The 25,312-nt window shown below is 39.9% G+C and overlaps 1 protein-coding gene across 1 annotated transcript in view; it reads left to right on the forward strand.

Annotated features, from left to right (window-relative positions):
• Positions 1 to 25,312, forward strand: part of KYNU (kynureninase) — a 53,487-nt gene that overhangs the window by 21,177 nt on the left and 6,998 nt on the right. The window contains exons 7-10 of the mRNA XM_071435462.1: positions 1,079 to 1,225; positions 7,468 to 7,566; positions 8,341 to 8,414; positions 25,091 to 25,143. Of these exons, the coding sequence (XP_071291563.1) occupies positions 1,079 to 1,225; positions 7,468 to 7,566; positions 8,341 to 8,414; positions 25,091 to 25,143 (373 nt within the window). The remainder of the gene's footprint in view (positions 1 to 1,078; positions 1,226 to 7,467; positions 7,567 to 8,340; positions 8,415 to 25,090; positions 25,144 to 25,312) is intronic.

Here is a 25,312-nt window from a genome sequence, read left to right on the forward strand (position 1 = left end):
TCTATTTTTCCTGTTTCCAAAAAAAACTAGCAGCATCCTGAGTCACCTGCAAAATATGCTTTTGACTCATTGAGAATTCCCAGTGTCCTTTGAACGTCCTGAGGTAAGAGATTGCCATAGCACGAGCAGCACTGTGTCTGCATCAGCACGGGCTGAGGGAAAGGTCTGCTCTCAGTAATATGCAATTCAGATTAATTTGAAATGCTGCCTCGCTTCACTTCTGCAGCATTAAGAACTTTGTCACCCAACTATAAACCCAGGGTGACCTTTTGCTTCTGAAATCTGAGTCATCTTGTGAGTAAAGAGCCCACTCCTGAACGCTTGATAGATTTGCAGAGATTGTTGAGATAATAACAGTCCCTTGCAATTCAACCATCTTGCCCAAGCTTTTTTCAGTAACAAGTCTAATTTAATTCTAGGTTTTCACAGCCTAATTGATCCCTAGGTGGTGGTATGTTTTACAAGATCCCTTGCTAGGAAGACAGGAGGAGGATGGGGCAGTAATTTTCCTGTAAAGAATCAAAAATGAGGTTGATTTTTTTTTTTCCTTGTGGTTGAAGTTCTTCTATATTTAATGACCACAGGTTTGGGGATTTTTGTACTTTTGATGATGTGAGACATTGTTTTTGAAATATGAATATGTCAGGCTTATAATAGCTTCCTGTGGGATACCAAGTTTATCAGAAAAGTAAAGAGTGAAGCTGATAGACAACTTTCAAATCTTGTGGGTGTCACAAATTTCAGATGCCACTTAAAAATCATTCGATATTCTGTTTGCACCAGGAATTTTTGACTGTAAATTAAAACTGTCAGAAATACTAAAGGGTATGAAGCATGTTAGAGCATGAAGTGAATAGACATTTTATAACAAGCACCTCCAAGCTTCACTTACTAATGATTATTTTTTTGAGGTTACTTGCTCGTAGGCTACTTCACAGCACTACCTTTGTATATCATTACCAAGACAAAGGTTTGCTTTTGATCTCCTTTCATGGTAAAATATAGATTATGAAATAAGGAATGGCGATGTCATTACTGCCAGAGTTGATGTAAAATGTGTCCTTTAATTTTTTTTTAGGGGGAGGAGACCTTGAGGACTGAAGATATCCTGTCTGTTATTGAGAAGGAAGGGGACTCTATTGCTGTCATTCTGTTCAGTGGGGTGCAGTACTACACAGGACAGTTGTTTGACATCCCTAGAATAACAAGGGCTGGCCAAAAAAAGGTAGGACTGCTCCAGATGTGTCCTTTTCATGCTAATTTTAGATCAGTTTTCTCTGTGAAATCAGTTGTTCTGGTCTTTTTTTTTTTGGTTTTTTTTTTTCCCTGTGGAACAAACCACAGAAATTTGTAGGTCTCTGGTAAAATGTAAAAGCACTCTGTGCCCAGACCTTTGGGGGACTGTGTGCTGCATGAAGAAATAGCCCTGTGGGAGCAATCTTTCAGGCAGATGAATGTTAAACTATTTGGAAAAGGTAATTCATGACTATTAGCTTTGACATGGCTTTTCTTGAAGGGTAGAATACCAACAGCCTCAGTGAAGGAGGAGGAGGAGGCAATCACAGCTCTCACCTGTCTTTGAAATTTAGTTTGTGTAAGATTTCTGAGCTTTTTCTGAACTTTTTCAACATGAGTCTTTTATGATTTTCCTCCTTTTCTGTAGCTGTGTTATGGCAGATTTTGCTCCCCCCTGAGCAGAGGGGTGAGATCCCCACGGAGCCAGCAGTGCTCAGACTCCACTGATGAGTTTTCTGGAGACAGGCACAATGTGGAGCACATCAACATCACAAGACGAGTGTATTTTAGTGATGACTCAGCCTTCAGAGCTTGCAGGCAGTGTGTTCTGTGGACATAGCTGTAAAACTCTTTAACCATCTCAATTGCCCTAGGAATCCAGGAGAAAATAGTTTTTAATTAAGTTGTCTTATCAACAGGAGGTCACCAGACTTTCCATGCTGGCAGCCTTTTACTGGATGCAGCTTATCTCATACAAGATTAAACCACTGAAGGGTAAACTTATTTGGTATCACTGGGTTTTTGGCAGACCAGCTAACTCTTTATCTTTAATGGTTTAACTCACTGGAGAGGTTCCTACCTCACAGCACACTATACATCTTCTGTAGCCATAGGTTTGGCAGTGGAATTTTTTCTGGACGTCAGGGCGTAAGTTATGCTGATGGCAAGAGATGGAAAAGTCCCCTCTGGGAGAGCAGAGCAGGTGTGAGAGCTGGTGCAGGGCCCGTGGGATGTAAAAAGGGAATGTTCTCACAGAGCAGCACCTGGTGTTAAAACCCAGCGTTAAAAACAGCACAAAACAAAACCAACTTCTGACAGGGATGTAGAAAAGCAGGGTGAATAGAAATGTGGGGAGTCAGCTGCAGGGGAAGTGGGTTTGTGCAAGAGCTCCAAAAGCAGCTCCGTCATGGTGCTTTCCTGGAGTGTCTGCCAGCACTTTGCTGACCACAGAAAATCACAATTCCACTGTGCTGGAATGCTAGAAAGGGAAGACAGGTTATTAACAGGATGGTGCCACCCACTGCTCTACTCTCTCTCTCTCCTGGTGGCAGCAGAGCTGCCAACACCTACACGTCTTCAGTGCTGCTTCCCAGAAAGCCGCTCCGTGGTGTGTCTGAAAGGTGTCTGAGAGAGAGAAATCTTCCTTCCTTTCCATAAAGATGAACAACCTGGGAAAAAAAACCCATTGCTTTATCACCTCTCCAAAGATGCTCTCTGGACTGTGGGCTGCAGACTTGGATATGTGGAAGAGATGCGGTTTCACTGATGGCTCTAAACTGCCCCAAAGTGGTGTTCTGGGAGAGAGTAGCTTTTTACATAGAAGGAAAATGGATTGATGTTTATAAAATCTAAGGAGATAACCAGGACTTGATGGAGAAAGATTAAAATATCTGCAAGGCAGTGCAAGTAATAATAATAATATTAACCCAAGTGTTAATAATAATAATAATATTAACCTCATGGGCTTCCACAGGGATGCACACAAAACCACCACACACTTTACCCAGAGACTGTATCATGTTCCTGAAGAGCAGAGCAATTTGTGACAGCAATTCAGCATTCCAGCAAGAACAGGTAGATGTCAAAGGCCTGTTTCCATCTGAATGCCTGTTAGAAATGACATAATGTAGACATTAATCTCTTCTTCCACAGATTTTTCAAAAGGGAGAAGAAAAAAACCATCAAATTGAATTTCTAGTGGTTCGAGTGTGCAGGATTGAGGTCCAGGTAGATTAATGAAGTAAAATATCATTAGTATACTGAAAAAGCAAAATTAATTCAACCTGAAGAACTGTTTGAGTACCCTTAAGGCTTGAAAAGCATGAGCCAGCCGTGTTTTTATTTCCCTCCTGTCAGATACACTCAGCTCAGTGTCCTTACAGACTCTGCCCACAGGTTAAGTGATGTTTATATGTTTACACAAACCCTCCATGTAAGAAACTGTTACACCACACTTCAACATCTGCGTATGACAAATATTTACATGAACAGCCACAAAACCGTTGATTCATGAAGTGTTTCTGTTGGTAAGAAGCATTTCTGCTCCCTGCTGCTTATCTTGGACACAAGGCTCCTGGTTATCAAAATGCCTGAAATGTGGGGGTTTCAAAAGAGTTGGCTCCTCATCTTTTCCCAGATCAGAGCTGGGGTTAGGAGCTGCTGTTGGGTTAGAGGAAAACAAAAACAGCTGCTGAAGCAGAGTCATTAGTGTCTGTGTATCTATACAGGGCTTTAATTGGACTTACCATATCTCTTTCAAGAGCTTCTGGACCTGATGAATCCAGAATTGTCTTCTAGTCAACATATTGTCACAGATAGGCTGAAAGTTCTTTTATAAGCAGATAAGACTGAAAAAGTCATATTTGTAGCAAAAATGCAAGGCTCTCCTTCCCAGGAATGAAGGGTGGTGGGTGACCCTGCACTCCTGAACAGAAAATAGGTTGGGGAGAACTGACAAGCAAACGAGTCAGAAGGGGAAAATACAAGGTGAAAATGCTATTTGAGAAGAAGAGAGGGGAAAAAAAAAATCACTTGTCAGCCAGTATGTCAGAGAGAAAAGTCCTACACAGATGTTCTTAATAATTCTTTTAATGTACTGTCAAAATAAAGTCCCACAGTGTTGTGCCCTATCAGGGCTTGGCTAGAGATTTGAGCTGTGAGCTCTGGAGGCCTGGAAAATGTCCTAGGATTCTTGAGGTCAATCATTTATGAATTAAGTTACTGATTTCCTTTTACATTTTTTAAGCCAATTTCCTAAGTTCTCTGCGTACATTAAGATTCCTCCCAGAGTGAAAGCTCTGCACATAGACAGCTTCATTAAGTCATTAAATATTAAATGAACTAAATTAAGCTTGAAAAATTACCTCAGGCTATTTTTCCATCTAAGGTCTCTCAGATAAATCGAAATTACTACGTATTGTGCAAGAGACTCATCAGTAGGCTGAGGAGGATGTAACAGTTTTCCTTGTTTCATACTTTCAAGCTTGCTCTAGAGGATGGAGGAGGCTGAGTTGTTTTATTCTTCTACAAGTGAAGAAATGGCTGACTTTTAGGAGGCTCTACCTTTCAAATACAATTTTAATTTCATAAGTTATATCGTACTTTCCACTGACTCTGAACTGTTATGTAAAATATTTTAATCTCTTGAGTCCCAGTAGGAAGAGCTTTAAGATCCTTCATCTTCATTTCTTTTCCTGTCTCTCTTTCTAAATGTCCCAGCTTTGCTGGCGTGAAGCTGTCATTTCTCTCCCTCTCTCCAAATGTCATTGTCCATGCTGAGTTGTTACCTGCTGGTTATCAGCAGCTACCCAGACACTTGGCAGAAATGACTTTTAGATGTTAGAATAAAACAGAAGAGGCAGGGGAGAGCACATGTCCTCTCCTTTGCCCGGAGCAGATGGAGAGCTCTGTTTTCCCCCCAGTCTGGGGAAGCGCCGTTCCCACGCAGTCCTGGTTCTGCGTGGCTTGTGCAGGGAGAGCTGCTCCAGTTTGTTTTACTTTTTCCATGCAATCTGTGTGGCTAAACATTTGCTGTTTGTGTGACTCAAGTGCCAGACACCTCCCTGGGAAAGCAAACCAGCACACCCCATCTTGCAGATGACGACTCGAACAAACTGGTGCGAGTGGGCGTTTCTGAGACGATGCAGGAACCCTGCCAGCACTGAACCCGAGTTTCCCATGCCTCGGTATTGTTAAACACTGCCCAGCAGGATCTGCCAACATGTTTCAAAGTGGTGGGGAGCAGCTAAAGGAGTTCAGGAGGATGGGTGACCCCAATGGTGTCATGTCAATAACCTTTCTTTTTGTTCAAGCTGATCCGTTGCAGCCACAGAGGCAAAAGTGCCCAAGAACCTTTGTCCATTTCAAATTCACACTGTGGAGGTGGTTATGGAGCCTCATTATTGTGAGGGCATCCAATTGTCCCAAGCTATCTCCTCCTACCTCCCATCTACTGTATTTTCATAATTCAATATTATGTGTTTGAACATAATTTTTTATATAGTATACTGCATAGTGACAGGGAAAGGACAGCTGGTTTTGGCACATGATTTATAGAATTAAATTTCTTACATGCTTTTTCTTTGTGAGCAAATTCCTTTTTTTTTTTTTTTGTTTGTTTATTTCAATTTTGTCAATGTACAGACAGATACATGCATTCTGCAAGACTCTCATCTGTTATTCCTGGTTTCCACTGAAACCAGTGCATCTGTCATAGAATTGCTTCCAAAAGTTTGTGTGGGATGTACATACCTGTTAAGGTTTAAATCCAGTCAACTGAAGTTTTGAAGTTAATGCCTTAAAACCTTATGACAACCTCCTTATTCACTGGCAATTGGCTTGAGTTTGCTGAAGCTTTTTTCTCTGATCCAAAGCCATTTTATCCCTGGATGAGAGCATTCCCATAGGAATTCAGCGTGTCCCAGCCTCTCTGCTTTAGCTTCAGCATTTCAGTTGATTTCTCTTACCTCAGTTCTCTGTGTCCCTGTGAAATCAAGCCACCATGGCTATTTATTGGGACTAGAGTTCCAACATTTAGATCATGCAAATGCTATGGCAGTGAGTTTTCTTTCCATCGTTTTGGAATAATTTTTCAAGCTGATAACTTCATAAATGTCTCTATTAGAATTTATGTGTCACATCTTCTTTAAATGATGCTCTGAACAAATTGTTATCTAGTTTATACAGAAGATTAAATATACCAAAGTACTGCTTAAATAATTTAGCTAAGATTCCCTCCATGCAAGAAACAGCAGGAGATTCTTAAAAAAACCCTTTGTTTTATTATTGGACGTTGATTTTTCTGAAGCCTGTGCTCTCACTCTTATTCCTACCCTGCTGCTTGCAAGCAAGCTGTTTGTGTTTTAAAAGCAAAATGTAAAATAGCATTTAATTTGTAGTCCAGGCACAAAAAGCAGTTTTATTTCTCTGCTCTTAAATAAATAGCAAAGATTGAAATAACTTTTTAGTTTAAAAATGCTGCCATCCAGTGGTTATTTCATGTGTAAAACTCATACTTTTAGATCTAGAAATCTCTCAGTACTTAGATATTGGGTTCCCCCCACTTTTTCTCAGTGTCATGTGTAAATTATGCTTATGGAAAATACAAGATTTTTAACAGAGAAATGGCAGATTCCTTCTTTTTAGGGACAAATATAAAAGTTCTTAAAGACCAAGGCATTGAATAAGCTGCTATCTCATCCATTTGGATTCCCAAAGAGCAAGGTCCTTCTCATTTAAATACCAGGGAGACCTTGAGCATGAATATATATATTGGAATGTAATTTTTCATGGGTAACTGGCATCATTATGACCATTACTGCTTTGTCTCTGCCTGGGGTTTGTTGTGCCATACATGATGTGTTTGTATTTATACATTTGTTCTCAGTACTTGTTTCAAGTGATTCCAGTTCCCTGAACAATCAAAACCTCAGAAATCTAAACCCTATCCAAGCATCCTTGAAGAAAAATCACAGAAAAATTGGTGATTTCTACATGCATCTGTGGCATAGAAAACTTGTTTCTAGTAATCACTGAGAACAGATGGTACTTGGTAGATTAATCATAGAAGGGTTTGGGTTGGAAGGGACCTTAAGAATTGGCCTGTCCCAACCCCATGGGCAGGGACATCTTCCACTATCCCAGGTTGCTCCAAGCCCCATCCAACCTGGCCTTGAACACTCCCAGGAATGAGGCAGCCACACTTTCTCTGAGTAACTTGTTCCAGTGTCTCACTACCCTCACAGAAAAACATTTCTTCCTAGCATCTAACCTAAATCTCTCCTCTCTGAGTTTAAATCCATTCACACTTATCCTATCACTCTCTGCTTCTGTAAAAAGTCTCTAGGTAGCCTACATACTGAGAGCAAGTTAAGCTCTGAAGGAGTTATTTTCAAAATAATCCCAGTGATGATTATCTTAATAAGTAACCCAGTAATCATCTCTTTCCTGCAGGGATGCCTTGTTGGATTCGACCTGGCTCACGCTGTTGGGAATGTGGAGCTTCATTTGCATGACTGGGGAGTAGATTTTGCCTGCTGGTGCTCCTACAAGGTAAAACAGATCCATTGTTGGAGGCTGCTTTCCCTAATGTCACTCATCTCATGGGTCAGCACACGGGTCAGGTGAATAAGAGCTGCACCTGAGCAGCTGAGCAAGACTTGGCTGAATCTCTGAATTCGCCACAACAAAGAGATGGACGCTGACTTTAATGGTGTCTCTGTTATGAGGGGGTCCAAAAAGTGGCAATGACCTACAAGGCCTTGTGGATGTGAAGTGGATACTGGTGGTGGTGGTTAAACATCTGCCCTGTGGATGTGGAATCAGAGGCTCTTCTCTTATTTCTCACATCAAGAAGGTCTCACAGGTATAATATTTTATGAAGTGGTCCCCAGATAATAGAATATTCTTGTCTAAACTTTAATAATTTCAGATCACAGAGCGAGGTATCTTTAGTTCCTTTGACTCCTAGTGAGATTAAGACACGTCAGACATAGTCAGATGAATTGTTTGATGACTTTGCTATGTATATATATTATATATATATATAGCAAATGTATATGGAACTGTTTCAGATGTACTTCAATTTTCTGGTCTCTTAGACTTCAAATACCATATGTAAGCCAAGAGAGATACTTTTAAATCTAATCTGAAAAAAATATATCTGCTTTTACCTCCATCAGCACTTTGTGACAAATGCTAAGATCTCCATCTAGAAACCACTAGAAATGTTAAAATTAGTTTGTTTTATAGATCAGGGTGAGGGAAGGAAAGTGATACTTTACAGATAATGAGCACGACATGTACATGTTGATTTATTCTTTGCAGTATTTAAATTCTGGAGCGGGAGGCCTTGCTGGTGCCTACATTCATGAAAAGCATTCCAAGAGTATTAAACCAGCGTAAGTACTTTTCTAATAATAAATTCCCAAATAAAAGGTGCTGTGAAGTTTAAATGGGAAGGAACCTTCCCTTTCAGAATTGAGATCTGAAAGTGAAATTGTGTTGATTTTTAGCCATAGAATATGGGTATGTGCATCTATGCATATATTTATAGAAATAGAAGAAAATTCCTATTTCAATAAAAACTCATTGGGTTAATATTTGTTACTGGTTTATTGCTTCAATTAAAAGGGTAGTAAACCTTTAGACAATTTGGTTCTCTAACTTTGTTACTTCAGATGGGTTGTTTTACGCTAACTATGGTAAATTTTGAAATTGCTAATGCACATGCTCACATCTAAAATGCATTTCCTCCTTTGAGTCTGGTATCAGTTCTTAACTAAATAGAACCATAAAAGAGAGTGTTGGCAATATTAAAAACAAGCATCCTAAATCATGTCTATGAGGCTGCTTAATATAAAGAGAATATTTAACATCTGCCTTTAAAAATGGATTTTAAATAACCATTGAAGTCTTTGGTTGGTGAACAAAATCAAAGACAGTTTCGACACTGTGCCTAATAGCTCTTTAGTAGTGGCATGTTTTCATTAAAATTATATCCACTGGTAAAGCTAGGAAGTATTACATGGAGATCTGTTCTGAAAGACTGTATAATCCATGGAAAGCTGAGCTATCAGCTGAGGTTAGCTGCATTAACAAAAATACCTGTTATTTAAGCCATTTTATGGCTATACTCTGTATGTTAAGAACAGTGCCATAAATACTTTTAATGCACTGACAAATGTAAACATTTCTGCCTGTAATGCTTGGAGAAATTGCTGGCACTTCCTTTTATTTTAGCTTGAAGAACGCAAACTAAATCAGGTTCCAGAGACAAATAATATTATAATAGGCAGCTTTGCTGCACTGTGTGCTGGTTTCAGACTGTCTAGACTCCCAGGAGATAACAAAATAATGCTGATAAGTTCTTTTCAGTCACCCATAACAGAAAACTCATTAGGATGACATATGACCTGTTGTGAGCTGATTCCAACCTTATATGTGAGCATGGGCAAAACTTACTGGATGTCTGGATGTTTCTTCTGGAAAGGCTTTTTCCTGCTCCCCTGTTGCCAGGTGCAGGCATTGCTCCCATGGCCACACCTGGTTGTGTGGCTCCCATGGATCCTGGTTGTGGGGAACTGGGAAGAGGCTGAACAGTGGAAAAAAATGTGAAAAATTACAGAATAGCTATAGGTGGAATTAATTAAATATCAAGGACCTTCAGTCTTTTTTCCTCCTTGATGACATTTTGGAACTGTTCTGAGGGTGCTAGCTTGGTGTTGTAGGTAAGAGTTTAGATTAGTTTTCCCTGAACCAGCTCCTTCATACATAGTCATTAATTTGTGCACTGAATCTGGATACTGAATATCTTAAATGAAATTACCTATATGGAATAGGCTTTTCCAGCCTGGGGACAAATTACAGATATAATTCCAAACTTCCTGCATCGACCCTCTGCATTATTTAATCATAGTTATTTCATATTTCCCGAGATTTGATAATTACTTATCAAATTGTTTGTAGTTCCTATGCCCCCGTTGCATTACTTTTCTTTCTTTCCTGCAGCAACCAGCCATTTCAGGTCTCCAAATAAAGCACTGAGACAAAGGAGAATTTGTCTATGTCAAAGTATTCAATTGTATAGCTGATTTAAATGCAGAGCAATTTGCTGTATGTTGTACAATCAAATAGAGTGGAATTTAACTGCTCGGGAAGTTGCAGGCTCTGCGCTGCAGCTGCAGAGTTTCTGGCTGTCATCTGAATCAAGGATGACACCCAGTGGCCACACAACTTCAGTCAAGAACAGAGGCACCAGCCACTCGTTTCTTTGCACCTCAGCCCATACATGAACAGGGAATTAAATTCCAATCCAGCTGACGCCCTTTTGTCGTGTGAGCTGCCTGAAATACTGTCCTAACTCATGGCTGGTTTTAGGGGAGTCACTTTTTACTCACCTATATAAATTTTTCTAATTCATCTCATCCTTCATATTTCCTGCAAGCTATCGACTAGGTAGTTATTTTAATATGGAAATAATCTATTGTGTCTTAATGGGAAAATGTGTGTTCTGAGTGTAATTCAGAGAGGCAGAACATTTGTCTTGTACTGTCTGAGGCTGGGGCAAAAAGGACTTATTCTAAAATTTCATTTTTAGAGCCCCCAAACCCAGCTACAGCACATCACCAAAGGAATTTAGGTATTTTAGTTTAACTTCTAATTTTGTGGGTATGCTTTGTTTTATGCCCAGTTTAAGAAACTGGGTTTGTTCCTCTCCAGCTGCTCCCTCCAACAACAAAACATTTATTTGCAGCTTTCTTTTAAAACATAACTTGGGATAGAATTGTTAAGTATTTGATAGCCTTACCATCACTTCATGAGCCAGGGCTGTTTTTTGCTCTTGGGCTGCCTCGCTGCAAACCTCCACAAGCCAGACCTGATGTAAATCAGCAATACCTTGACATGTCCCAGCAGACAAAAGGCAAACCAGTCCCACTCTTCTTCATGGAAGTGCAAGCTTCCCACAAGAGTTATAAAGTTGGGAATTCAGTATCTGGGGAAAGGATTTGTGTCTGAGGGCAGGGCTTGACCTTTAGATCAGGTGGAAGCTGAGGGTGATAGAGTCTCCTGTGTCCTGCTGCTGCTTTGTTTCATTGCAAACACCACCCTGCAGTCCTGAAAAACACCTTGGCTCAGCTTGGGGTGGTTCTCTAACTCACTGCAGGGGCCATGGCTCTAAAAGTGACATGTTGTAACCAGCCCAATTAACATCTCCACCCAAGCATGTGGGGCAGTGCTTTGCTAGTCCCCATTTTGTCCTTAAGGCAGCAAAACTGAATCAATCTGACATATATGGGTCTGATCTATCCCCATTCTCCCATGATCTCACCTCCTTTGAAGTCTCTCTTAATACTCAAATAGCTTTTTTAATACCTGCTCTATATATCACAATGCAATATATTCCTGGCTAATTGTGTGAGAGTGATTTCTTTATGGGAAGGTTTCAAATAAAAAGAAAAGGACCTGGAGAGAGCAGAGCTATGAAATACTACTGAAACCATCAGGTCAATGCAGGCTGAGCCTGTGCCTCCAGGTTTCCATGTAAGAGTTTCAGAGGGGAGGTTTCCAACACACAGAGAGCACTGAAGTGACCTACTAATACTGAAATTTTGCTTGTCTAGCTGTTTGAGCTCCAGAAAAGTTCCCATTTTAATTTTTGAAATTTTTTGCTCTCTCCCTAATTCTCCATTTATAAGAAGGATAACTTGAATTCCCAAGCAATTTAGATGTAATGAAATGTGAATGTTTGTGAGCACCTGGGGGAGAAGATGCTGCAGTCAGGTGTTCCCATCAGGGTGTTTGCAGCTGTAGATGGGCAGCAGGCTCAGCTCTGCTGCCAAGAGGTGAAAGGGACAGGAAGAATCAAATTTGCAGAGCCCTGAGACAGTAAACTAAGTAAAAGTAAGGCACAATTTAAACAGATGAAAGGGAAATAAATGTATGTAAGGCAGTCAGGAAAATAATAGATAAAACCTTACAGAGGATTAAATAAATGAAAACTGTACAATGTTTAAAATGAAGGGATTTATCAAGACTTTAGCCCACACTAGCAGCAGGTAGTGTTTAAAAGTGAAAAGTTTCTGTGATGTGAAGAAATGCTGCACGTGCAGGAAGCAGTTGATGTCCGAAGATTTGTTGGCTTTTACCATAGGATAAAAAAAAAAAAGTTTAAAAGAGCAAGAAGCAAAAAGGTAACGATTTCATATTACCTTTGAGGAACAAAAGGCATCTTCAGGCAATTTCTTCACAGACAGAGGTGAGATATCAGTTCTTTTTCTTATACTACTTCCCCTTTTGGTATTTTGATGCCAATGAAAATGCCAGAGCACAAATAGCTTCCTGCTACTTCTTTATAGAGAGCTGCACAGCTTTTTTGGGATGTGAACTCTAACCCTGGTGTCAGATAAATAGAAATATGTTACTCCAGCTCCTTCTACTTTCCCCTTCCCATTTTTCCCAGGTGCTCTGGATCCCCATCCTTCTCCAGTGCAAACCTTCTCTCTCCAGTAACTGTTGTGCAGGAGGTTACTCTGCACCTTCTGGGACTGGTAGCTCCCGCTGAGTTTTTCTTTGCTCATTTTCTTGATTTATGAGGACACATCACATTAGTCTTTTTTTGAATTAGAGTCACATAATCCCCAAAATAAAGAGCTGAATCTTCTGTAAGACTGCTGAAAATAATGTAACTCTGGAGGAACGTGAGTTGGAAGCCAAGGACAGTCATAAAAGGATTTGGAAGGTTGTTTTACCGTACTGGAAAGTACTAATGCTGATCTTTGGAATGCTTTTGGGAATCATGAGATTATAGAATGATTTTGGTTGGGAGGGACCTTAAAGTTCATGTCATTCCACCCCCTGCCATGGCAGGGACACCTTCCACCATCCCAGGTTGTTCCAAGCCCCATCCAAACTGGCCTTGGACATTTCCACAGCTTCTCTGGGCACCCTGTGCCAGGGCCTCAGCACCCTCACAGGGAAGAATTTCTTCACTCAGACTGAGTCTTCTACTCAGACTTTACTCAGATAATAGGCCGAGGTGGTCCTCATTTCTCACTGGCCTATTTAATTTTTCTCCTCTGAGCATCTCAGAACTACTCGAAGCTTTATCAGAACAGAGCACCTTGTCCTGGTCAAGGAGAGGATCTGGAGGAGCAGCGCAGAGACTCGTAGGGAAGCTGTGCTGAGTGCAGCCAGGTGGGGAAGTCCGTGGTGACAGATGGCAGGGAACATGCTGCTGCTTCCAAAGGGTTCTCCCTGCTCCTGCTGGACTCGGACTGTGGGCTGATGTAAATAAACTACTCGTGCAGCGAGCACGCGTCCCCCGAGTGCATGAAGCATCCTGTGCTAAGGTAGAAATGAACTGTTGCTTTGCCAAGGAGATGAGAGCAATTTAGCTCCTTGAGCTAATTTAGAAACCAAAAGTTAAAACCTCCCTTGGGAAGAGACTGTTTAGGAATAAAGCTATCGGCTAATTAGGCTTAATTGCATTGTCTTGGGACAAGTGATTTATTAGGCCAATCTAGACCCATGATGGGCCTGCAGGGGTGTGTTCTCGGATTCACCAACTGCATGGCAAATATCCAAGAGCATTTTTTAACTTTGGAGTGAGTCTCTGGGAGAAAAAAACGAGAGGTTAATGTGCACTCACATCATCTATTCCCATTCTTTTTCTTCGGCTCCTTTTATGTGTCTCCCATGATTGTCTCCTTGTTCTCTGTCAAGCATTTTCTTCCTCTCCTTCAAATCCTTCCTTGTAATTAAGCTGTATCTTCAAGCAATCTCATCTCTTTCCTCATTATAAGTGTTCTTGTTCTTTCCTTCTTGAAGGTCTTCGTCCTTGTTTTGTCACCTTTGCTCTGGTTGGATTTTAAGGTGATTGTAAAGGTGCTGTGCGTGAACTCTGCATCACCTATGGGGTGAATGAGGAAGAAATGTGCTGCTCTCATTCCCTGAGTGCACTCCCATGCATTTTTCCTCCTGGATCACAGTGAAGGGACATCACTTGGTGTGCTCTGCCGTGGTCCTGTCCCACTCCCAGTCTCGGGAATGAGAGGGAGGTGGCTCTGTTCCTACCACATTTGCTTTCCCATCTGCAGTGCCTGGAGCTTTCTCATGGGTGGTGTAAGACACAACTGCTCAAACACATGAAAGGAGCCAACCAGCTTCGCCTGATGGAAAGGTGAATGTAGCCTGGGGGTGAGTCTTGCATCCTGTTAACTAGCAGGGAAGAGATCCTGGGGCTCTCCTTGGAGTCTGGATAGTTGCTGTGATTTTCCCTCGCATTTCAAAGGCCGTGTGTTGTTATCTGCCTGCTCTGTGTGCCTCAGTTCTCCACTTCCAGGCAGGCAGTTTTGAAAGCACTTTGCTCTGTCTTGATTTTTCCCAATATGACAAAGCAGCAAGCTTCCTTCCTGATTAATTAATTTACAGAAATGCAACTACTGGTATTACACACCTCTAAGAAAATGGAAAGAAAACCTTCTTTGCCTGCTTTTTTAGTAAGTCACAAAAAGAGGAGTTATTTATTTTCTTATCCATTCATCTGTGTGCTTCTGTAGCCACCTCACAGAACCTTTCTGTATTAGGGAAGAAAGAGTTTATTTTTAATGAAAAAAAACTCTAGTAAATCTTCTGTTGTTTCCACTAAGAGCTCGCTTACCTCTGTGCAGAAATGTGCTGGAACTAATGCAATTTTGCATCTGGGAATTTCCTACTAGATGTTGACTCACTTTCAGTGTTTGATCATTTTTCACTTTTTCTAGTCCAGAAATTTTGGAACTTTGTATGAAGCTTTCCTCCTAAGATTCTCAGTTAAACCTGCAGTCTGCACATGCCCTTTAAAAATGAGATTTGCTCGTGCTTTTGTATTGGTTCATTAGACCACAATGGGAAACTGTGTCTAATTTCTCCCTATAGAATGTGCTTTGAGGTCATGGAATGGCTTCAAATTGCTCTAAGCTGAGAGCACCAGCTTGAGCCTTTATGCTTTTTTGTCATAAAGAGCCTTCATGTTTTTGAGTCATCAACAGTTTTCTCTCCGTTTCTGTCCCCCAGAGTGTGTTCCTGTAATTCTCAGCTCCATGTTCAGATGGGGGTTTGTGCCTGGGATGTCTCCCAGAGCTGTCTGTGTCCCTGACCTGGCTGAGCACCTCTCTGCCTTCAGCTGCAGCTCTGGGGTCACTCATACAGCTCATGTTGTGATTCATGTCCCAGCCAGCACCTGACTCAAACCATAAGCATTTTCAAAGGTCATTGCTCAGGTTAAGGAAATAATTCAGACTTGTTACTTTTTGCTAAGCTGGCATTCTGGATTTGTGCATGGGGACATTATGAAATGGTTTTTCTTTCTTTTTTTTTTTTTTTTTTTTGCTTGGTTTACCACTTGTGCCTATTTGTATCCACTTGTTCATGGGGTTTCTAGTCCTCATATTCCCTCTTTCTCCTGATTAAAACTTTCCAATACTCAACCAAGATAAGGCCTCACCAGGTCAGAGACCTTCATATTTTTCTTTTTCTTTTGTCTCCCTTAATCAAATCTATTTTATCTTAAAGTCCAGCAAAAGACATCCACAGCCTGCTGTCTTTTATTTCTTACCCATCTCCACACGTCTTGGAATCAGGAGCTTCCTAGAGGCCTTCATGACATATATTGTGTATTCTTGCCCGCTCGCTGTAAGCCATCCTTCCTCTCACTTTCCATTTGTGAAATACTTATTTTCCCACCTCTTTGTCGCTGCTGGTCAATTTTTACTGTCACAGAGGCTACTCCTCATTTTTCACCAGAGTAATCTTCAGTGCTTGCTGGCAGCTGCCTCTTGCTGCCTTCCACTGTGTGGAAACTGCAGGGCAGTTCCAGAGAGTTCTGTAGAGAGCTCACTCAAGTGTCTGGAGAGGAGTTTCTAGTGAGATGCTGGGAGAAACACAGAATCTTCCCTTTCCTTTTCCTTTCCCTAATTTCTCAGTCAGCATGACATCAATTCACTGATCTAATCACACCAGTGCAACAGTTTTGAGAAAATGTTAGGTTCTTTCTGCCTCATGCCATGAAAAAGAGCTGCTCAATGTGAAGAATCATTTAGTATTTTCTTTAGCTGTGTACAGATTATTGAGCAAAAATGGAATATTTTCCTACTGAAATCTAATTTTTCAGTATCCCTCTGTTTTCACTGACAGTTTTCTGAGATGATTTTTGAGCAACCCATTGTGAGCTAGTGCAGCTAGTGCAGGTAGTGATTTTGTCAGTGTGTGTTGAAGGTCAGAGTTGCAGGTACAGTTATTTTCTGACAGGACAATAAGTCCACAGAAATGTCCTTATTTGATGCTTCTCACCTGTTTCTGCAGTGAGAAGAGCCTGGAGCTCCTGGACCTCATGTCAAACATGACATACTTACATTGGACCTCATGTCAAAGCTGTTTTAGACCCCATATAAATAAATAACATAAATTTAAGATTCTTAAATGTACATGCTACTGAAAATTTGGGCAACCGGAGCCCAATAAAGAAAGGCACCTAAGTCACATTGTTCTTGTTTTCTAGTGATGGATGGAATTTAATCTTTTTGAAGAGAAACTCTTTAAAATAACTCTGAAAGATGCACATTTCTGTTTTCCCTTAATTATTTCATGTCTTAGATTTCAGCTGAAAAGACTTCATCTGAGTTTTCCTCCTTCAGTATCACTTAGTAAATGTTTTGTAACACAGCTACTGGATTCTGTGGCAAATTTGCTGGCACTTGAAACTATGAATTCAATTAGTTCTAGCCACTGTCATTAAAAAAATCTCATCTGATGTGGATTGTTTCTTATTTCAGGCAAAGAGCAGAGGTGATAACTTGCATTTTAGCTAATAAGGATTCTGGTATGATAAAGGTCTTGCATTAATATTGTGATTAGTCTATTCAGAAACAAGAAAGACATCCCAAATCTTAAAATTTTATATTGTATTTCAGTCAGATATATTTATTGTTTAGAAATCTATCTAGATATCCTCCCCTGAAAGATTTATTCAAGGGATTGCAAAGACTGTACAGTTCAGTAAACACATCATAGTAATCAAAACTACCCAAATCTCCTTTAAGTCAGAATCCACATTTAAAAGTAGCTCTAGGAGGGACTGTTGCTTTCACTTGTTTAATTTAATCTGTTTGAAACAGCCTAGAAAAAAAAATATGGAATTCTTAAAGAATATAACATGATTTTTTTTTTATCACCATAAAATAATTGAGAGCTATTCAGTACTTTATAAAAATCACTGAGAACTTTATTAATATCTCCATGAGTAAATTGGCTCCCTGCTTGATTTTTAATTTCTGGTGTTAGGCAGAATATTCAATTTCCCCTTACTAAATGTGTGAACATACTGTTGGCTGTATTCCCCCTTTTCATATATCTGATATTTGGCCAGTGAAAGTGTTATATGAGCACTTTGTGATAATAGTTGTTCGTAAGCTGATTTAACAGTTTTTAATTCAACTTCATTAGCCTTAGGGGGTTTGTTTTTTTGTGAAATCTTCTCCTGGGATTTAATTTAGGCTCCCATTTTGTCTGCTGTTGGATCATACCTTTCTTTTGCCTAATCGTGGCGAATGAAATTATTGTCCCTTACCGCAAGCCCCTCAGAGGTTTGGTGGAGAGCTCTGTGAGGCTCCAAAGGGCCCTGATTGGATTGGCAGCATTGCAGCCATTCCTCTTCCTCATGCCCTGGCCACAGCAACTTGTTTCCTGCTACAAGACTGAACTCAATCTCCTTTTGTTTTGACCTGGAGGGGTAATATGGATGGACACGTTGAAATTGGTGTATTCCCACTTGCGTCGAGCCTAAAACACTAACAAGGTAAAAATCAATCCAGGAAGAGTGCGTGCACCCTCTGTCTCCAAGTAGCCACGAGCTGCAAATCACCTTGTGCTCCACTGACCAAACAGCCCAGGTTTTGCACCCAAGAGCCTCCCTAACTGTGGCAACAGTTTTGTTAAATCGCCCACCTCGAAGAACAGCAAAGCTCAGGGAGCTGAGAGCTGCCCAGCTACTTTTGGAAAGAGGGTGATTACTCAAATCTGGAAGTTTCTTAATTCCATCCATTGCAGTTGCATAGTTAAGTGTCATTGTTTAAATTATGAGACTGTTTTTTCCTGGATTTGGGTCTTTGCTTTTAAAACTTGCTGCTAGGCAGAAAGTGAGTTTAGCTATTTTTTAAGCAAGACAAGCCTCAAAATAGAGGAGAAAAATTGTCTCCCTTTGGATGGTACTGAAAGTGCAAGCCTCTTAACAGAAGAAAAATGTCATGCTATTAGCCTCTAATACAATCACATTACTTTGGTCCTTTGACAAAGTAAAGCCTCATTGATGTTAAATATGAAAAGTTCCTACTTTCACAGTAGCAACTTTTCATAAGGAGTTTTGATTTTTTCCACTGAGTTCTAAGAGACTGGCCCATTAATAATATATGGCACCGCTCACAAGTCACATATGCTTAATAATTAGGAAATATTTGTAATGAGTTGAAAAGGGTAAGGAAAGCAGCAGAGTGTAAGCAAGTCCTAAACTACAGAAGTCTGAGGCTAATAATTACCTGGGCTTCAAAAGCTTTTCAAATCCTAACAACAGATCCTACTTAAAATTAACAGGCACTGCACAGAAGAGAATAATGAAACAAGTCCAAGCTTACCATTTGGGATAAAGGATAGCTAAAAAGATATAAAGGAAGGGAAAAAAAATAGGCTTTAAATATAGCTTCTGGCAATCTTGGCAAGGTTTTCTGAAGGAGACTGTGAGAGATAGGTTGGAAATATTGCTGAAGTCTAACAGGGGTAGCTGCTATAAGTCCCTTAATCCCCCGTGCAAATCCTAGCCCTTATAGATATATACTGTGGGGATACTCCAGAACTGACAGCTTCTCAGTATGGGAAGAGTTTCACCCACACAAGGGGGTTAAAACCGTTGAATTCTTGATTTCAGTGATGAAAGCTGGAGTTATTTTTCCATTATTCTTTGTTTTGATTAAGCAGACCCCTCATCATCTCAAACATCATTTGAAATGCCTTTTCTCCCTTTCAGTGAGCTGTCAGCAGGGAAGCTCTGGGTGAGAGCAGGACCCTGCTGGGGTGCTCAGTGTGGAGAGGGTGGGGTGGAATGGAATAACATTGTCCATCCACTTGGGTTTGTTTTGTTTCAGCATAGCTGTAAAATACCATGTGTAATTAAACAATAGAAATACTGATTTTTTAAATTTTTTTTGAACGTTATCAGAAATGCCAGTTAAGTGATCTAGATCAAGAAAAATATTAGATTCTGAAATGAATAGAAACCAAAATTGGCAAGAACTTTGGAGGGTGAGGTGATAATTTGAGGAAAGGCTAGCAGGAGGGGAAAAAACCAAGTGACATCAGCTTTACCTCCAAATGCCCTTTTCTTATCTGCATATTAAAAAATCCTGCATAAGATGCTCCACATAAATCTTTTTCTTCATCCTTACGTGGTCCTCATTGGTAAGTATGTGTGTACATTTTAACAAATATATTCTCATCCCTCACTGCAGAGTTAGAGCAGTCCTGAGCAGAATTCCTAGAGATGAGGGCTTGAGGCACGTAGAGACCAAATGACTCATCAGTGATCAGACAAGTCTGTGATAGCAAAGAAAATTGAAACTCCTTCTCAAACTCCAGCCAGTGAGCCAAAAAAATGCCATGTACAGCAACGAGCAGGTTTTTCTGTTTTCTTAGTTGGTGTGTGTATGTGTCATTCTATTTATTCTGAGGTTTGGCATTGAATCCAAAGAAACACAATCATGCTCATGTGCTTGCAATAAAATTAATGCCATAGAAATGAAATTAAAACATATAAAAAATGCAATTAGAAAGCTGCAGTAAAATTAATGCAGAGCAGAATGCAAAGAGTTGAGCCCAGCTGTTGAGCCTGGGGACCAGGTCTGTGCTCAGAGGTTCCGCAGTTGGCAGATCTGGGCGAGAGCAAGGTAGATTTGAGGGGGTGAGAGAACTCTTTCTGTGAGTTTGGTTTTCTGGGATTGACCTTTGACTGAGTGCAGCAGCATTAGGAGATGCTCCTGCTGAGGACCTGAGCCCTGGGTACATTTTCTATCTCTATTGCATTACATGGAGCCCAGGAAACTGGAAGAATGCACCTCAGACTTAGAATATGGGAATAACCTTTCAGTTGAGTTGGAGATTCATATATGGATGTTTTTGGGTTTGAGGAGCTGATTCTACCATTTGTTGGTTTGGGGTTTTAATTAATTAGCTTGGTTTGGGTTTTTTAATCCTGGAATTTGAAATATGAAAGCTTGGTCTTTGGTACCATCACGTTCTCCTAGGCAGAAGGATGGTGGTCCAGCATGGTCAGATGTGGATTGTTCCTGGCTCCAGGCTGGCTCCAGCCTCCAGGCTTTCTGTGCCCTTTTGCAGTTTAATTTTTGAGGCCTCATGGGCATTTTTGTCACACATTTCCTGCTAAGAGAGTGATATTTAAGTCACAATTAACCTCTTTCCTCTAAGCCTGTGTGACAGTGTCTGTTGCTTGCCCATCTTAGGTCTTCAGGGTGCCTTGAGACATGGATGTGCTCCTCAACCAGCAGCTGTGCCATGGACATATGGGACTGCAAGAAATGAACTTAATGATTATTTCTGCCCCTTTCATTCTTTTCCCTGCACAAGGCTGCCTTTGCAGATGTAGCATAGGATCTGCCTGGCTCTGTGTAATGAACTTTGGGAGCAGTGACAAGTCTCATTAACTCCTCAGAGCTGATTCTTCCTCATGGCTGGAACAGTAGCATGAAAAAATCAAACAAATCTTTGCCAACACCTGGATGCTTTTGCAAAATTAAAGCAATGTGTGAATGAAGAGCTTAGCTGCCACCCAGCACTTACATCAGGTCCTTTGTGGACACAGCCTGGCCCCAAACTGCCTGTTTATGATTTGGCTTAATCCATCCTTTCATAAACATAACATGCTTTGCTGGTATATGCTCCTAATATAATCTAAATAATGACTATGAAATTTGCAGCTCGCTTTGTGACCTGAAAAGGGAGAGGAAACAAACTGCTCCATGCCCAGGGAAGCTGGAAGATGTAAAATCAAGTATTACAAATTTCACACTGTATTCCTGTAGCTTTTCAGCTTGCCTTCCTCTGGATGTGAAATGATTATCTCACACAATATAATGACAGGATACTTCAACACATTGCCCTGGACTGTAAAAGCTGGGCCACATTAATGGCATTTTCCCTGTTTTCTGTCTCTTTTTCTTGCTGAGAAGGGAAATGAGACCCGTGTTGCTCCAGGCTCTAAATTATAAATGAGTAGCATGATCATCTGTAATGCCAAAGCAAAGGTCAGAGGAATTTTTTTTTGTATTTTTTCTGTGTTCTTTAACTGGATCTTCTTTGATGTTTACACTGCACATACATCATGATCATTATATCCTGCACTCCTGCATCATTAATACAACTACAAATGAGAAGACTCAAGCTATGAACAACCAGTGCTTCAGTCTAATGCAGACAGATATGAAGGAGGAAAATGAGCTAAATAAAAATACTTATTGGAGGGATTGTTCCCTGGTGTAAATGTCCTTAAAGAGAATATGACTAAATAAGAGGATACTGTTCCTTTCTGTAGTCATTTTCCAGCCCAGCAAACCTTTGTTTATTGATTTGTAAAACAAGAGAACATTTTGGAATAATAAAAAAAAGGAATTTGAAAATCTTTCAGCAATATTTAATTATATTCTTACTTGTTTCATGAAGCCAAGCTAATAACAGTTAGCTTTAAATATTATGTGGCACATGCCAAATTTCTGTGCAAAGACTGGAAGTGGCAGAATTCCCTGGGAAGGTCTCAGTATCAAACTGTGAGGACCTAGACAAGGTTGGATGGGTCCTTCAGCAACCTGGTCCAGTGGAAGGTGTCCCTGCCCCTGGCAGGGGTTGGAAAGAGATGCTTTTCAAGGTGCCTTCCAACCCAAGGCATTCTATGATGGCAATGGTTTTATTTGAGGCACAGAATGGAACAATCCATTTGAAAGGTTGTTTTCTAACAGAAGTGGGCTTTTAAGAGCATGTTCACCTTGCAGAAAAAGACACAGCTAGTTTGGCACTAGTTTACTCTCATTTTAGGCATGATTTCTCAATGGATTTCAATGTTTCAAGTATGCTTTTGCTCCAGGGTGGAGAGATGTTCTCTGTGGAGGGGTTCCAGGAGCATCTCTGCTGACCAGCCTTGGGAGGCTGCTGGGGGGACTGGCAGCAGGGTGCTGCAACCAAAACCTATCCATCACTGGGATAACTGTTTTGATTAGTGGTGTGTTAAAACAAGGGCTCAGTTTGGATAAATTTGCATTTTTTAATTTGTAGTGGAACATTTGCTAAATTAGACCTTTATCTCCTTAGATGCTGATTTTAACACACTTCCTACAATGGGTTTTATCTGCCATGGGAAGCATGACAGTCCCATTGCTAACATGTTTAAGGTGTTTTTAATCACAAGCACATCATATATTGCTTTTCAGAGCCTTCCACTTTATGTATTTTGCCAAAAATTATGGGTTGGAATTCAGAATCTATTTAGATCTTGGTGCCTTTGTTTTTGAGGCAGGAACAGTTGAAATGGCGACTGCAGTTCAAAATGCTCACTTTGCATGCAGAGTAACAACTCTTTAATAAGAAATTTTACTGCAGTAAGTTAATGTGCAGTTTTATTGCCTATTATTTTTAGTGAGCACTTATAAAGTGTTATGTTTGGGGTTTAACACCTTAGCTCTCTCCCATCACAACAGGTTGAAATTTGGCATAGCGGTGGCAACCTTCATTTCAAAAATTTCACAGAAAATTGTAAACAGCAAATCGCTATAATTTGTGAAGATTTTGTTAATTTCCACGCTTTGAAGCCTGTCAGCTTAAATGTCAAATAACATGACATCCATATGGACCATTAGATCAATGAGAGTGTAGGACCAGAGCTGCCTCAAAGTGCACATCCTGCAGTGACACCTCTGAAGTTCTAGAACAGCCAAAAGAGAAAAAATAAAAAAGAGGAAAAGCAAATTGTCAGATTATGGTAGGAAAGGGCAAGACAGCTAAAACTGTCTTTTTTAAAAAAATCCTTCATTCTGTCATTTTGGAAAAGTTTTGAAATTTCACTTTCCAAGTTGCCTCCGTGGTGCTGCAGCTGAGATCTGGGTTGATGCCAACTTCAGAATTAGTGAGTTTTGAGCATTTGAAGTGCAACCAGGGAGCTTTTCATCAGCCTTGATCTGGATAATGGTCTGATTGATCTTTATTTTGCCTTTGCTGTCTGGGTGTGGTCCAAGTGGAACATAGTATTGTTTTTTCCTTTTCACAGACTATTTGTCCAGATGTTTTATTTCCTTTTGAATTTATTTTCTGCTTCAAACCTTTGAAATTCATAGAATGTGTGTAGACACTGATATCAGGAGATTGTTGCAGGAACATGCAATATTCAGGGTTTTCAGTGCAATGTTATCTATGTATTATAGAGTTCCTATAAAATAACTGAAATATCTTTTATGATTCAAAGCATCAGTAACACAGTCACTTGGGCAGAGGCTCTGTTGTACTTTATTTGGGGTGTATTCATTTTGGCAATGTAATATCTCATTTAAAATGGATGTATATTGCACTATTAATTTTCATGGGTCTCAGAATAATAAAAACATCATGCAGCAATAAAGAAAAAAACATCCTTTTCTGTGGAGCCTCTGTTTAGATGCAGCTCACAGAAGTAAACATAAAACCTGCGTTGTTATACAGTAATATGAACTACTTTATTTTACACTCTGCAGTATTCATATAACAAGTTTCTAACTCAAATGTGGTCTTAATTCTGCAGAGCTCAGCTCTTTTAGGCAAACTGCAGAATGCTCCTTTAGGGAGGGGCCATGACTTTGTTTTCCCTGTTTGCTTCCAGGAAGGCTGATCTACTGTGACCTTTACATACAGATTATTTTTATCATTGCAAGTTTTGCCAGGGCTTCACTCCTAAAATTTTGCTATCTGGCATAGGTAAAACTGAGCAAAGCCTTGGCAGAAATGGTGTCCAACATGTCCAGTTCTGGAGAGCTGAGAAGTTCAGGAAGGAGTCTGTGATGGGGACTTCTTGATATTGTAAAAGCATTAATACAGGGCAATCTCAAGTGGGACTGGCATTATTAATCACTGATATCACTGTGTGCTGAGATAAGAAGTGGAGAACCCGAGGGAGGCGGGGAAAAAGTCCCTGATTTTGCAATATTGGTTTTATCTGCAGTGCCCTGGCATTAGGTGATCCAGCGCATCCAGCTGCTTTAGAAAACTGCTTGTAGCAATGCCCTCACACATACTTTCCACTTAATATGAGTTAATAATGTAATGTCATTTTAATATCCAATCTCAGGCATATTATTTTTTAAATAATTGTATGTTTGTTTGTTTTGTTTTGTTCTGTTTTCAGGAGATGATCTTTAAAAAGGGAATATAGTATTAAACTGGTTTGGTTTTTATTTTAAAGAAAGTTTTTTGCAGAATAAGTTTAGTTCAGGAAAATAAGTGTATGCAGAATTCACAGTGATCTCACAGTAAGGGTGAGGCAATGTCCACAAGACCTTTCCAAGGTCTTATTTGCTTGTTGCTCACCAAAAAGTCCTTTTCTTGGTGAAACTAAGTCAGATTTTATAACTCCTTCTAGCTTTCAATATTCATTAAACTAAGTTTAAGAGCAGGAGAGAGTGTTTTGAATTTAATGCCTTGGAACCAGTGGAAATATTTCTGTACTATTTTTTGTTTTGTGAAGTGAATTCAGAGAAAATGGATATTGTTAAAATCAATAGTTAATTGAAAGATGTGATGTGTTTTATTATTTGCAGTAAAAGAGAAATTCTCAAATTGTAATGTTAAGTTTTTAGTGCTAACTCTTTATAGAATTTATTTCATTTTTATGTCATTGTTAGAAATAAAATGTATTATTAGAAATTTCTATATTGCTCAATATTATATAATTCTTAACACTCAAAGCGAAATTGAAAGATATTAAGATTTCTATTAATTTATTTTCTTTAAAAAATCTTAGGCTAATCGGCTGGTGGGGCCATGACTTCAAAACAAGATTCCTCATGGAAAACAGTATGTATTTATACACTCTCAATTTTACCTCATTTGATTTATTTATATATAACCACCTTCAGTTCTGTACCAGTTTGAGGAGAAAGGACAGAACTTTGCATTTCCTCATCCTCAATATGTGAGGCAGCAGAGTTAACAAAATAAATGTTGGAATAAATTTGTGTGTGGG

Source organism: Agelaius tricolor, unplaced genomic scaffold, assembly GCF_023055355.1.
Source record: "Agelaius tricolor isolate 1412-34295 unplaced genomic scaffold, bAgeTri1.0.p SCAF_10, whole genome shotgun sequence".
In the NCBI taxonomy this organism is placed as follows: Eukaryota; Metazoa; Chordata; class Aves; order Passeriformes; family Icteridae; genus Agelaius; species Agelaius tricolor.